The sequence below is a fragment of the Lynx rufus genome, unplaced genomic scaffold, assembly GCF_022079265.1.
Source record: "Lynx rufus isolate CCGP_SWC_20201006 ecotype Redwood Valley unplaced genomic scaffold, mLynRuf1.p SCAF_4, whole genome shotgun sequence".
Lineage (NCBI taxonomy): Eukaryota > Metazoa > Chordata > Mammalia > Carnivora > Felidae > Lynx > Lynx rufus.
Window position 1 is genome coordinate 106,299,960 of NW_025814856.1, and position 16,209 is coordinate 106,316,168.

The window sequence follows — 16,209 nt, forward strand, 5'->3', positions numbered from 1 at the left end:
TTTTTAAATGCATTATTTCATTATTATAGACAAAAGAAAGCAGATAAATGTCCTGGCCTAAGCAAGAGGAAATTCCACTTGTCCATATCAAAGTTCTTTCTTACTTCTTCAACTAGAAGGAAATTATTTCCTTTTATTTTTATTTCTTCACTAACAGGAAAGAAATTATTGCTAAAACTGAAACTAAGCTTAAGTGATCACTCTGATTTTTAAGTTATCTTGTGTCCAGATCACTGGTTCTTATAATTTTTAACTAGAAGATGGAAGAGAACAAATGATTTCTACTTTACAGATTAAGGAAACTAAGACATATAATGCCTCGGTGACAATGTTAAAACTAAACTTCCTGGTGTTGCATGGGACATGCTAGAGCGGAAGCTTCTCTGGGGATAAGTTAGAAGAAATAAAAATATAAAGTATATTTATGTGAGCAAATCTTAGCCAAATAATTGGACTGAAAGAACGAGTTTTGGTAAACATCATGTGTTTTGAATGAGACTCAGTGGGCTTGAATTTCTTCTTGGCCATGCACAGTTGCAAAGTCTCGGTTTTCTCATCTGTAAAATGAGCCTCATTATATTCACTTTTTATTGTTTCGGTTAGGAGGAGGAAAGAAAGAGAATATAGATAATAATATTTATCAATCAGTATCTCAACCTATAAATACATGACATTCACAAAATAGGAAAATTCCTAGAGTTTTTTTTTTTTTAATAGGCTATATACAGAAGTTGAAGGACAGAAAAGCCAAGAAGGAAAATGCATCCAAGGGGGTAGTTGCTAGAAACTGAAAAAAGAAAAAAGAAAAAAAACCGAACACACACATAAGCACCCCCCCCAAAACAGAAAAAGCAACATAGAGTTACTTGTCTTTAAAGGTACAGTGACTTTTGGTAGAAGGGACCAAGTAAATAAATATTCTGACCTCACTCTCCTCTCTCTCTCTGATTTCCAACCAACCCTAAGCTAGAGATCATCAAAGACCAGTTGCTTTAGTCCATGAAAGTCAGCCCTAAGGGAAGACCACAGGATGCAGAAGGATGGAGAAGGTAATTAGAGGAGCAAAATCAAGTCTGTCACAAAATAATAGCTAATTAGTGAATATTTTCTACGTAACAGACACAAATGATTTACTTGTGTCATCTCATTTGTACTTTTTAATTTTTCCCATAGTCATGTAATACCTGTTTAAAAACATAAATTAATTAAGGAAAAATCGAATTGCATATTATTAGTGATCTTCTGGGGACTCTTGTAATTTGGGAAACAGTGAAAGAAAATGCACCTGCATAAACATCAGTTTTCTAAATCTTTAGATCCCTAGTGACTGGCTTTTTCAGAAAAAAAGCCTTTGCCATACCCGCTTCTGTTAAAAGAATGCACAATAAAACGTAAGCTTCCACACACTCGTGTTACAGTGCTGCAAAAGCAAAAACTATAGGGTAAACAATGAGAAATCAATCCCTTGAAGCCAGATAACAGGTAACTCACAAGGCAAGCTGCGCATAACACCACAAACAACCCAGTCTTGAGAACACCCCAGGGGGAGGGCTGCTCTCTTTTCAACAACTTTCCTGGACAAAAAAAGCAAAGAGCTTAACCACCGCTTCTGAACCCCGGGGGATTTACAGAGAGCTCTGTCTTCTGCGTAGGACCACCAGCCTGCTAGGTTTTCGTCCTTTCCAAGAAACCTGACATTTTTGTTTTTCACGGCACTTTCGAACTGGAAAGATCAAGACGGAAATTTCGGCTACCAGAGATGGAGCGACTGGCAAGTGAAATGATGGAGTTGGTGATTATGATTGTTACCTGGATAGTCATTTTTCTTTTTAAAAGAACGTTGCGCCCGTCAGAGTTTCAATTGTTAATCTCCTCCATCTGATATCGGAAAAAAATGTCCTTCCTTAGACTAGGAGGCATTTCCAGGAGTGTCTGTAAATTCCTCTCGGATCTCACGATTTCTGAGATTGTGAATCTGCTGCTAACTCAGACTAGGGCGGAGGCGGTGGGTGCTAGGCGCATCGCTCAGATTGAGACGGAATCCCCTGCTACCCGAGCAACCCCGCCTAGGGTATTTAGCCCCTCCCGCTTCCGAGCCCCGCCTCCCCGCAAGGCGAGCCCTATAAAGTCGCGGCGCACAGTCTCTTCTGCCCATCTCGGATTAGTCCGACTCCGAGACCGACGAGGTGCCCCGCCCCTTGCCCGGAGCGCTGCCTGCAGGAGCAATGGCCCACGGGCTGTACCACGAGGAGTTCGCCCGAGCGGGCCAGCAGGCGGGGCTGCAGGTCTGGAGGGTCGAGAAACTGGAGCTCGTGCCGGTGCCCGAGAGCGCTTACGGCGACTTCTACGTCGGGGATGCGTACCTGGTGCTGCACACGGCCAGGGCGAGCCGGGGCTTCTCCTACCGCCTGCACTTCTGGCTAGGTAAGGGGGTGCAGGCTGCGAGACCACGACGCGCCCAGGTCGGGGTGGGGCGAGGCGGCTAAGCTGAGATTTGCAGGCTGGAGGTTGGGGGGGGGCGGGTGAGGTGCAGGTGAAGTTAGGGGAGAGGGGAGTCGCAAACCGGGCGGGCCCGGAGACCCGTCGCGCCTGTCGCGCCCCCTCCCGACCGCCCCCTTTGGACTGGCCGCCTTCTCCCCGCCAGAGCCCGCTCGTGCGAACGCGGCAGGAAACGCGGGGCGCGGCGAGGTGGGAGCAATCTTATCCCATGGACTTTGACCTTTGTCAGGCGCATCACCCGGGCTTGGAGACTGTTTCCCCCAGACTCTCCCCCTTTCACCTTCCATTCTGCAAACCCGCGCCCGCCCAGGGCCGCTGCTTAGCGCACCCCGGCTCTGGCCAAGTCCCGCTCTCCTTGCGACAAGTTCAGTCCTGGTTTCCCTGTCCGGGAGGAGATGCAGTCAAACAAGTTTGCAGGCATCCGCCGCAGCTGGCGAGAACTAACCGCCCCCCCCCTCCCTTTTCTCTAATTAATTTATTTTTAGTTTTTGCCTTTAGGCCCCAGCTTCTGTTTGTCCACAAATGCCGGCGGTTAATGCTCTGGGTGGCTTTAAATCAAGACCAACTTGCTCACGCGTTCTGCTAACAGAAATTCTTGTTGATCAGGTGTTGGCGACCCTGGATGGAAGAGAGGAAAAAAAAATACAGACATCGTCAATATAAATAAATAGCTTTATATGGCATATAGATGAGTTGCTCTACTATGATAATTATTTTAAAAAATATTATTATTTATCTACTTGAACAAGGGCACCGTGTGAAACAAAACAGCTCCTTCAGCAGTAGTAATTATTTTGGGCTGCATTCGTGCCAGGATGTCAGAATACTGGGCCTTGTGTGTTCCACTTTTTCCACCTTCTACTTTTACTCGTAAACATCCTGAATGTCCAACCTCTCCCCGTAAGATCCTGTGCCGGTGGGCACACCCCTTCTAACAACGTGCCGATTATCTGAGACTTACTGCCTTCTTTTTAGACTAGATTGCCTCCCCTAGACTTCTGTTTCTATATTTTTAGCTTTATTCCTGAGCCTGTGGGAGAACATGAAACCACACACACACTTTGAAGTCCTTGAAAAACCATCATTTTTATTTCTAACGTTTGAAGCTTTTAAGAAATAGAATGGCAGAAAACATTGAGAAAGGATGCTCTCAGTGGTAGTGAACACCTCAGCAGACGCTCCAAATGAGAACTATAATGAGGGAAAAGGGCTGTTTTTATTATAGCATTCGATATTACAATTTTGTGCTTACTTGGTGGAGTGCAAGCTGAGTTCCAAGCACATTGTGGTTTCCTAGTGTAGTGTCACTATTCCTATCATATTAGACATTGATTGATTTAAATTTTACACCAGAAGTCACTGAAACCTTAATATAAAACCATGTTCACGAATGAATGATGCCAGAGAGAATAGTAATGTTCTCATCTTGGTTTATGTATTCAGAACTTGGATCTGGAATGAATAAGAGTGTCTGAAATGCCACATTTGAAATTTTGGTCAATTAAGGTGTGAAAGGACTTTGTATCCTGCTGTAGACAACAGTTAAGTTTGACTTTGTTGGGAGACTGTAAGAGGGCTGTGAATACAGGTGTCTTTGTTTTTTTAATTTTTTTTGGTTTTTGTTTTTCTTATTTTATAGATTCTTTCTTATCCAAAGAAGCTCATTAAGCAAATTGTTTTTTAGGGTTTACAGATTCACATTAACTCATTATTCACATTATTCATTTAGGTGTCACCAATTTCAAAAATTGTAATAGAAAATGCCTTGGGCAGAAACACTTCATGATTTTAAAGACTTGCTAAAGCTGAAGTTATATGTTAAGTAATAAGTGAATTCAGTAATTACTCAGTATGTCCAACATTGTGTAAGGCATTTTTGCATGTGAATAATTTATGAGCCTTCCCTTAAAGTTTATAACCTCAAAGATACAATAAGATGAACAGTGATCCAACACAGATAAAATGTGCTAAACACCATGAAAAAGAGAGTGTCTGTATTTCTGGGACGCAGGGAAGTAGAGAAGCTTTGACGGAAAAAAGGAAAATGAGGATAATTGGGAGGGATCGACTCCAAGAGAAAATCATGAGGAGCATGGAAAAGTTTAGAGTAAAATAGTAACCAGGGCCTTTAGATGGAATTGTTTAGCAATTCTTCCTCCTTTAGTTCCCTGAAGCTAGCTGTATTTCATCCAAAATATTCTACCCAGGACCTGAATTTGTATGAGTTGATGAGGGTTAATCAGAGAGACAGACTGAGAAAAAGTTCCAAGAGGGAGAGCTGAAAGTTCGGGGGGAAAGGAGGTTTGACTATAAATCATTTGGAAGGAGAATGAAAGACACTGAAATTAGAACCAGGTTGGGATGGAAAAGGTGCATTGGAGAGAAAAAAGCAACAGGCCAACTGAGAGGAGGAAAGGGGAAACAAGGAGAAGCAGGACCCAGAATGGAAGAATAGAAGAAGAGCCCTCTTCCCTGCTCTCTCCCTCATTGGCTTTCTGCGATGCCCTTGCATATCTTAGATTATTCCCTTTTATTATTGTTTCTTTATTTACTTTACAAAATAATAATTTGTTGCCTATAACTTAAAAGTTGTTGCATTGGTCCTTCCTAAAAAATATTTTTAGCTTTGCACCTAGCAGTTTAAATGCATCCACCTTCTGCTTCTAGTTCCTTAGAGCATCATGACTATGGGCATGACTGGGTAATAAAGCTACTCTGTCACATCCTGGGCCTACACTACAAACATCCGCTCACCCCTATCCTTTCTCTTTCCAGTTTTAAACTTTACATAAATGTATTTGAGAGTAGCAAACATTTGTAGTATATCTAGTCTGTGCTTGGCTGTCTGCGAGGCACTGAAAATCCAAAGAATTGGATTGCAGTATGCAGTGTACAATACAAGGAACTTAGACTATACAAGGGCTGGTGAGGATGCTGAGAAACTGGATTTGTATACATTGCTTAGGGGGGAGTATAAAATGGTACAACCATTATGAAGAAGAGTTTGACACTTTCTTATAAAACTAAACTTGGAGCTGCCATATGACCCAGCAATTGCATTCATGGGTATTTCTTCCAGAGGAATGAAAATTTAGATTCATGTAAAAACCTACGCACAGATGTCCATAGCAGCTTTATTTGGATAGACAAAAACTTGAATTAGCCCAGATATCCTTCCACAGGTGACTGGTTAAACAAACTGTGGTATATCTATACCAGAGAACACTACGGAGCAATAAAAAGGAACAAAACTATCAATACGCACAACAACTCAGATGAATCCTTGGGAAATTTTGCTGAGTGAAAGAAAAAGCAATGCCAAAAGGTTCCCTGGTGTATGATTCCGTGTACATAAAACATTCTTGAAATTATAGAATTTTACATTCGTTGTTATCAGGGGTTAGGGATGGGGTGGGAAGGGGGTGGTGCAGGTGGGAGGTGGTGGTAGTTATGAAAGGGCAACATTTAAGGGATTTTTTGGTGATCTAACTGCACAGTTTTTTTTTACTGGGATGACGAATACATGAATTTGCACATGTGATCAAATTTTAGAGAACTAAATGTACAAACACACAGATCAGCACAAGTGAAATTGGGGAAATATGACAAAGATAAGTGGGTTGTATCAATGTCTGTATCCTGGTGTCTGCATTCTGTGCTGTGCTGTACTTATGTATTTGTGCTTTTTTTTAAATTTTGATATTAAAACTTTGATAAAAATTTTGATATTGATAACTTCTGATATTAACCTTGATTTAAGCTTCCCTCTTAAAACATCTCAGTGCAAATCTACATCTTTGCCTTTATTAGTATTCTCATTTATGGATGGGAAAGTGGGCAGAAGAATGATACTAGTATTCTTTTGGACTGTAAACTTTCATGTGTTTTTTTCCTTTGACCACAAGAAGTTCACAAAATTGATACCATGGCAAATATTCTTCTAGCTAGTGGATTTTTTTTTCCTGAGAAGATAACTAGCTATACAGGTCCCCTTTGAGAGTAAGGGAGGAATGTAAATAAATACACTTCTTAAATTAATATAGCTGACTGTTTTCCTTTCTTCAGTTTTAGTGAATACTCACCATATGGGGGTTTCAGGTGAACTATAGTATTGTTATAACTTCTACACTTTTCTACATCAGTTACACCTGGAGGAAAATAACTACCCCAGATATCACAGAATGTTTCTGCTGTGAGAATCTGAGTATAAAAACTCTCTATTGGTGTTGTGGTTTCTAAAAGCCTGTGCTTCAGAATCACGGAAACCCGCTTCTGGGTTGTGTTCTACCAAAGGTCAACTTTATGACCTCAGGGAAGCTACTTGGCCTTTCTAAGCCTCCATTTCTTTTGTTGTGACATGGTGGGAAATATTTCTGCTGCATGCAGTTGCTTGAAGATTAAATGAGATCATCCATGTAAAGCACTAGCACAGTATCTGGCCCAGTGCAAGGATACTATAAATGTATACATGTTAGCTATTGTTATTTCTAAAATCATTTATGACTTGCACACAGCTCAAATATAGCAAGGGTTTTAGAATGTCTTTTATAAAATTTGAGTTCCTCTCAGGACTGTCCCAGCTCTGGTCCTTGTGTACACTGAAGGATGTGAATTAGTGTTTTGACCTCAGTGAGGTTGGCTAGATGGGATCTGTACTAGAATTGTGAAAACTAAGTGTGTGTTGTGTGTTAAATTCCTGGGATAATAGTACATACATTCACATTCAACAGATGTTAGCGTCTATTTCCTTTACTCTCCCTTTCCCCTCAGAGAATAGGATCTTACACCAATAAGATAATGAAGTGCGGACTGTGGTACTTGAAAAGAGGGGTAAGGTCAGGTTACACTCATTTTCCCATTCTACAAACCACTTGCTTTTTTAAAGCTATTTATCTATGGCCTATGATGTTCATATTCCTTACAAATATTAACATAGTGACTTATTGGAAGCCTGAAGATCGACGGTAATAAAGGCTGAAACAATTGGAAAACATTCTCATAGTCTGATCTGGTTACCAAATGAATCTGAATCCTACTAGAATATAGTGTTATATCTTCTTTTTTTTTTTCTTTTTTTTTTCAACGTTTTTATTTATTTTTTTTGGAACAGAGAGAGACAGAGCATGAACGGGGGAGGGGCAGAGAGAGAGGGAGACACAGAATCGGAAGCAGGCTCCAGGCTCTGAGCCATCAGCCCAGAGCCCGACGCGGGGCTCGAACTCACGGACCGCGAGATCGTGACCTGGCTGAAGTCGGACGCTTAACCGACTGCGCCACCCAGGCGCCCCAAGTGTTATATCTTCTTAAGCATATACAGACATCAGTATTTCTTTTAGAAAAATTTTTAAAGAGAATTGGAAAGCAAGAGCAAAACAATTCTTTTAGATATTAGCAAAGTAGTATTTTTATATTACACCATTTCTGCTAAAAGACTGTTCCGCCCAAGACCATTTATTATATTGCTGTGTAACTCAAAGAAAATATCTGAGCTTTTTCTTATCACAAGTTCTGCCTTAGTCCTTTGCCTTGCTCGAGTAGTGACATGCTGTCCTGTGCAATTTCAGGAAAAGAGTGTACTCAGGATGAAGGCACAGCTGCTGCCATCTTCACTGTTCAGATGGATGACTATTTGGGTGGCAAGCCGGTACAGAGTAGAGAACTTCAAGGCCATGAATCTACTGACTTTGTTGGCTACTTCAAAGGAGGTCTGAAATACAAGGTAAGCAGTTCTCTCGAATTGTTTCCATTATGACCCCCTTTCTCTTCCCATGCATTCACACCTCATGTCTTCACAGGATGAATGTTCATGAAGGACAGGGTTTTTGCTTTGCTTTTGCTTCAGTCTGTTTTGTTTACTAATTTATACCAGTGCCTGCTGGACACACAGTAGGTGCTCATTAAACGCTTGTGGAATGTGGGTATAATATGGGAAAAATTCTGACTTAATTTCATTTAACAGGTCAATTTTTAATGAAGTTAAGAGCTCTCAGGCATGTTGTCACAGGAAAGCCCTTAAAAATTTTGTGGAGTTATTTCACAAATTAAGTGTTGGCAACTTAGGTATTAACTTATTTTTTTTTTAAAATGCTATTCTAGAGAACATCTGAATTTACTGCAAATAACCCAGGACTTGGGAATCTCAGTTTTTCTGGAACAGGTTAATACAATATTTATAACAGTTGTTATTCCAGTTAATAGCAAGAGCTATACACACATTTCCCAAATAGTGTGGTTTGATCTTGGAAATGATACAAATGAAACAACACTGTGTTGAATATATGTGTGGTTCAGCCTCACAAAGTCAAATATACATATACTACCACACACACACACATATGTGCCCCATTTATGTGTTTTGCCCTGAAACACTAATCATCAACTGGCTTTGTTTTGGGGGAAAACAAAAACAAAAACAAGTTAAATGGTTTTCTCCTTTTAAGGCAACCTTTAACGAAGGACCGCCTTTTTTCTGGAATTCTCTCCATGACTCTTGCAGACTGGCCACCCTTCACAATCCCCCCTTCCCCCAAGAGTGTTGAGTGAAAGTGTCAGAAATACCTCCCTAGACAAACCGTTTGGAAGCAATCTTATTCAAAATCAAACCTGCTCTAACAGGTGTTCTGCTGACCCTCACCCTCTGAGCATATTAGCCTACTGAAGACCTAAAACCTCAGAGCTAAACCAGAATTCTGAATATATATTAAATTTGTCTACTACAGTGACGGGGTTTGTTTCTACTTTTACCTGGTCAGAGCCTTAATGAATATTTTGTGATGCCATGGAGATGAGAATAAATACTTCATAAGTTCTCTTCTCTCTTAAAATCATTCTTTTCACTCTAGGATGTGAACAACCCTAAATATGAAACCATTGCCTCCAATTTTATTGAATTCACATGAGTTCCGACAGTTTTTGTCAAATGATCCTGAAACTTCCTTTGTCAGTGAGCTCAACATTTTGAATAAGCTGGGTCTTGTAGTTACTAAAAGCATATACTGTGACATCATCTTGGTGATAAACCCATTTCTGCTACATATAACTTGTTTGCCTCAGGGCAACTGTGCTCAGTTTCCCCAAATATATAATGGGTATAAAAAAAAGCTTCCTCAAATAGGTGTTGTAAGGATTAAAGATTAAATTAAATAATAAAATACATATATAGTGCGTATGCAATCAGTAAGAACTTGTGGTATTATTAATCCTTCTGGCTATTAGCAGGACTACTGAAATCAAACTTCTGGATACATATTTAAAAGTGGACATGAAAAAGCCCTTTTACAGTTATAAGATAATTATCTTCTAATTATCAATGTCAAAACCGCCACAAATCAGCATATTTTAGAAATAAGATATTTGCCAATGGAGGTCAAATTTATCAGGAAAAAAATCAACTCACTGTCTTATCATCAGTGACATTGAGCAGATGACAATGCGTACAGTTGCAAAGTACTTGATAGGAAACGTGGAAGCAAAGATAACTGGCTACCCAGAATAGCAAAGACTATTATGTTATACTTAATTTTATGCTTCGAAGAATGTGCTAAGCCCTTCGTGGGTATTATCTCATGTAATCCAAGTAGTGCCCCATGCTGCAGTTTCCAGAATTGCCACCCTATTAAGGTAACTAAGCAAACTCGTTGAGGAACTATGTAACTTGCCAAGATCTAATAGCTGTTAAGTGACTACGGCCCCATCTGACTTCAGTGCCTAAGCTGGTAATCATTATACTATGATGCTCTAAACATAAATAAATGGTTCAAATATCGGCATGAATTTCTTACTTAAGATTACCCTATGAAACAGGGGATTGTGTCTGTTTGGAACGGACACAATTTGGCAAAGCCTACCATTACCAAGCCAACAACAGCCATGTTTAGTTACCATGTATAATGTAAAGATTCAGCTAGGCAACATTAAGACCATCTCCTCATGTCATTTAAATGATGTGAGGGTTTTTTTTTTTTTTTTAATGAGGTTTTTAAGGGGATTAGGGGGTTTTAGATGACTGTTATTTGCCACTACTCCCTTATATTAAATCTCTGGTTAATCACACCTTTCCCAAGCTCAAGACCCAGCTCTCAGCCGTGATTGTAATAGCGACCTTGAAACATCCATCAGTCACCAAAACTTTATGGTGCCACTGACTTAGAGGATCATGTACCTTGCTTTCATTCTGCCTTGTGAAAGCAGAAAGAGACTGGGAGTTTCTAGGGTTAATATAAACATTATTACAAAACTACTTACTATCAAATACAAACATATAGAAGCTTACAGTTTTTCTTTTGTGCCTTTCTCACATCAAATATTAAAGACAAAATTAATTTTTAAAATACTGTTAAATGTTCAGATTGGTTATCACTCTGATGGTTCACTATATGACATTAGGTTAAATGTTATGTAAGTATCCTCGCTCGGTCTAAGTCTGTTTTGTATTTTATAACTTTTTTCAAATAACAGTGTTCTTACACTGTTTATCAGGTGATAATGTACTTATTTTTTAAAAAGTGAAATGGCCAAGAATAGTAGTATATAGATGAAAACTTATATTTATTTTTATTGTATAATACCTAGTTTGTTCATTTATGGCATTCTTTGTAAAATTATGGGCTGAGGAATTATTAGGTATTTCTTAAAATTTGTGGTTACAATTGTCTCAAAGTCAACATTTAGCCTATACTAATAAAACCTTTCTATTTATGAGGGTCTTTTCTTGGAGAATGGTGGAAATTTAAAGTCAGTGGAAATTTCAAGAATGTGCTGACGGTTACATAGGCAACTTAACTTCTTTCTTTGGATTTACTGTGTATGTTTATGTAATAAAGTTGAAAATTAGATTATTTTACAGGTTTCCTATACTGCTGATTTTCTTACCATATTATTGTAGGAGGCTTGAGCAATAAAAGTGATTTGCTTACACTACATATTTATTATGCATATTGCCTCATAATTAATTATGGAAATAAATATTATTGTTTCTAACATTTAATTGTAGAAAACAATGAAAAGGTAAAGCCTGATTTCAAATAGGGTAAGAAGATGTACTTGATCTGATTATTTATTTTCTTTAACAATTTTTATTTAAACAAATTTTTTTAATGTTAATTATTTTTGAGAGAGCGAGACCAAATGCAAGGAGGGGAGGGGCAGAGAGAGAGGGAGACACAGAATCTGAAGCAGGCTCCAGGCTCTGAGCTGTCAGCACACAGCCTGATGCGGGGCTCGAACTCACAAACTGTGAGATCATGACCTGAGCTGAGGTTGGACGCTTAACTGACTGAGCCACCCAGGTGACCCTGTCTTTTAACATTTTTTTGATTGAACATAGTTTCATTTTGTTTTGTTTTGGGATGTGCAACCAAATTTAGGGTATAAATACTCAGGCCTGGATATTAAGAAACAAAAGGAAGAAAGATTTTTTAATAATGTTATAACAGAGACCATAAATAGGATCCACTTATATACCTAGCCAGTATTCATCCCCCCCTTCTCTGTCCTATCACTGTGTGTGTCATGGGAATTTGGGGGTGCCTAGTTCTCTCCTCTCTTGTTCTTGTTACCTGTGAGTCTTCCCCATCTGCCTGTCTCCTTCTTCCCTGAAATTTATTTGCCTTCTCACTCAGTGACTTGAGAATCATTAGTTCCCAAAGGATAAGAGCTACTGCTTCCTCTCATTTATGTATCAGGTTTTATGCACTGAAGTAAAAACTTGCAATGTTAAATTGAATGGTTAAAACAGGAAAGACAAAAGGCCTTAAACAAAAAAAAGTAAAAAAAAAAAAAAGTGTTGATTTGCCAAGTCATTCTCCTCTGCATACTTAATTTTTCACATGTTCTTAGGTGCAGTTTTATTTTGGTCTGACAGGCAGTTTTGGCTTGTACACCTTGGTTTTATATGTTTTTGTATTTAGTTAGAAGCCTCATCTGTTTTTGTTTTGTTTTCTCTCTTCCTCCCACTGATCAGGCTGGAGGTGTGGCATCTGGGCTAAATCATGTTCTCACGAATGACTTGACCGCTAAGAGGCTCCTGCATGTGAAGGGTCGAAGAGTGGTCAGGGCCACAGAAGTTCCTCTTAGCTGGGACAGTTTCAACAAGGGTGACTGCTTCATCATTGACCTTGGCACGGTAAGTCTTATATATACATGCAGACATCTAAAGGAAAGTGAATTGTCATCAGATCAAATCCAATGTACCTGCCATGGAGGATAATCCCCTTTTCTACACACTAGAAAGAGGTCATGTTTATGTGAGAGGCAATCATATCATATGACAAATTGGCAAGTATTTAAATAACACAAAGTGGGACTTCAAAGTTTTTATTTTCTCTGATAGGTTTAGAATGGAGTAGTGATTTAGTTCTTCCTACCATAGAACACACATTGAATAATTTTTAATATATTTACCCTTCTGTCTGAACAGAGCTTCCGCCAATTATTTTTGTCCTTAACTGGGTGTGGGAAAACATTATGTGAGGGGAAAATTGATCTCCCCAGAAAGCAAAGTTTCTAGAATTTCAAATGGATACAGGATGAGTCTAAACAGCCTGCCTGAGGGGTTTTAGGAGGTATTTTAGTATATATGTCACTCGTACCCTACACTATATTATTTCATACTTTTTTATTATTTTAAATTAAAAGGCACAAGTAAAATATCAAGTATCATCTTAATGGGATGGGCAACATCTGACTTATTTTTTCTTCCAGGAAGAGAGGCCCCTCTAAGTTTGGGTATACTTATTAATCATTGTTACCTTGAAAAGAAGTAGTATTGCAGGGTCTTGTGTGGCCTCTAGAAGGTGGGATTGAAGTTGGGGCTTTTAAACTTTGTAAGGTGGAAATACAATAAAGTAGAAATAAAAGGCATTCCCTGCCATTGAAAACCCATGGGCAAAGTTGAGAAGGCGGGAAGACACGAGCACATTTATGATGCCCTTCGCATCCTCCTCATGATCATAATTCTCACTACACCATGGACATCAGCATCCTACTCACTGTTCCTAACATTTCTGGGCCGAGCATTGTACAGAGACTGGCTCTGACCTGTACTGCTTCGGTTAGCCTGAGGCTTGCACTGGCTGTGGAATTTGCTCAAGGTTGTACAGCCAGGGAATGGTGAAGCCAAGATTGGACCCTCAGGATGTCAGATTCCCACCTGCATGTTTTACTTTACTATCTCTCCTTGGGCAGTATTTTGGGGGGGGGGTGTTGAAAGCATCAGACAAAAGCCCAAAGTGTTTATTCCACATGCACGGAGAAGGGACACTAAGGATTTTGAAAATAGAGCTACAAAGTCAAGGTTCTGTTTAAGCAGTATTAATTTGGTGACAGCACAGAGATTAAGTGTGCTAAGGTTATAAATTGTTTGGAAAATGGCCCCAAGCTATAAACTTCATGGGTTTCTCTAAGGAGACACCTATAGTTGTTTTTTTGTTTTGTTTTGTTTTGTTTTGTTTTGTTTTACTGCTAGTGTGTAATTCAACTGCCTTCGATCACACCAGCTTGTGTACACAGTTGAGATCATAATATTAATGCCCAAAGTACAATTCTCAGTGTCACACTTAGACATATGCACCCAAAATGGCAGTACTGCTTCCCTGAATCGCACCATGAATTTCTTGGAAAAGTCCTTTTCAACTTTAAATGCTAACCCATTCTAACCACCTCAAGTCCTGACCCTTGGGTCAAGGCAGAAAACAGACACTGTTGCATCCCTCTGTTTCTCTGAGGCCAACACCATAACTTACACAAATGTATGCCCACATGTATCATCAAGCCACACAGTTCCAAAGCCAGTTAAAACATTCAGAGTCTCTCAAGCCTATACATAATAAATTGTCTACCTCAACATTCATCTCACCACTTACATTTTCTAGCCCTTTATCTTCTGATAATTCATGAAGTGTTTTAACATATAAGATAGTATTTTTCAGGGCATCTGGGTAATTCAGTCAGTTAAGCGTCCGACTCTTGATTTCGGCTCATGTCATGATTTTACCATTCATTGGATCGAGCCCTGCATCGGACTCCACAGTGACAGCAAGGAGCCTGCATGGTATTCGCGCTCTCCCTTTCTCTCTGCCCCTCCCCTGCTTGCGTGTGTTCTCTCTTTCTCAAAATAAATAAATGTTTTAAAAAAAAGATACTATTTTTCATAGAAAAAAAAGACTTCAGTCTTCGTCCAAATTGACTTTAACCTCAGATTCATCGATAAAAGCTGGGTATTTGATTAGATAATCTTTGGGGCCCCTAAACGGAAGAGCATTTCCCGTTGATAATGTAATTCATTACTGCCATTACTTGAAAATATTTTTCTTAACATAACTTTGTATGTGTAATGTAATTGCTCCATACATGCAGTAATCTGTTTAATTACCATGAATGGCTTCCAGTTCAGCTTTCCAACTACCTACTCTTTCATCTAGAGCCAGTCATTAACCTCTTCAAGCCCTAACTTCTTCATTTATTGTTTCTGTCTGGACTCTGGTTTCTGATGGTACGTCTAACCTTTGCTGACTATGATTCAGTCTCCTCTGACACAGAGTCACATCTGGAAATGACAGTTGTCCTTGTGGTTTCACTAGAGAAAAAAGGTCATACAGGGTGTGAGCAAGTCACTTGCATTGATACAGGTTGGGTGGTGACCTGGGTGTGACCTGGGGTTTTCTAGTCTTAATTTATATTCTTTTCACTATACTAAGCTAACTTGGTAGGATATAAGATAGTGTGGCTCTATAACAGAATCTGCTGAATTCAGAATTATGTCTAATCTACCTTAAAATCTACTGAAAGTAGTGTTGTTAATGAAATCATCTATTATTTTCTTGAGCAAGTATTGAGCTTCCACAGTAGGTAGATAGGTGGGTGCTGTGGTAGGAAGGTTGTAGTTCCAATGACATATTTTCTCTTCCCATGGGTAATATCTGCCATGGAAGAGTATGACCCATAAATATAGGCTCATAAAATAGGGGCAGAGCCTGTATTATGAGATTCAAGGACATTCGTGTTATTTGTTTATTAGTAAATTACATTTCATTTATATAGTTAATTACCTGTAATGACTTCCAAGTTGTCTCCTGCTTTCATGCCTGGTTAGAGACGTTTGGAGTAATTTTGTTGTGGAGGTCATTGGGTTGGATTATCTCTTATTTGTAGAAATATCCTACATCCCAAAGGGATACCCTCGTAAGAATCAAGCATTGGAGTACTACATACATTCTCTTTTACTCACATGATCTCTTTTTATGTTACTAACCTTTAACCAGTTGGTATGTTGCCAATAATTTCTAAACGGTGATAAGATCTTGCAATTACCTTGGGGACTTTAGTTTTGAGGTGTGTCACAGTCAACAAAGAAGGACATCAGAACAAAATTTTCTCTATTATAATATTTTAATAGGAGTAACTGAGTTCACAATTTCATAGCCACTTTCTGCATTAGAGAGTACAAAAAGAAGCCAGTGCAATTTCTTCAAGTTTGTTTTATTATACAGGTATGAAAAAAGTAGGTTAGACATCTAAAGCTCTCATCTAACTAGAGCCAGCTGGCCAAGACTAAGGTTATGGATATTATCTAAATCCTATATTTTGATTGTGTTTGAGGGAAACCAACCTTTTTGATAAACAATCACTATCATTAATATGATATGCCATATATTTGCTGTTATAGGATATGAGACTACAGTAAATATCTCCTAGATATGACAGTGTAACCAC

The 16,209-nt window shown here is 39.1% G+C and overlaps 1 protein-coding gene across 1 annotated transcript in view; it reads left to right on the forward strand.

The window, feature by feature from the left end:
• Positions 1 to 2,201: 2,201 nt before the first annotated feature.
• The window catches only part of SCIN (scinderin), an 80,180-nt gene continuing 66,172 nt past the window's right edge, over positions 2,202 to 16,209 (forward strand). The window contains exons 1-3 of the mRNA XM_047095754.1: positions 2,202 to 2,424; positions 8,064 to 8,218; positions 12,461 to 12,622. Coding sequence (XP_046951710.1) covers positions 2,226 to 2,424; positions 8,064 to 8,218; positions 12,461 to 12,622 — 516 coding nt within the window. The 5' untranslated portion in view covers positions 2,202 to 2,225. The remainder of the gene's footprint in view (positions 2,425 to 8,063; positions 8,219 to 12,460; positions 12,623 to 16,209) is intronic.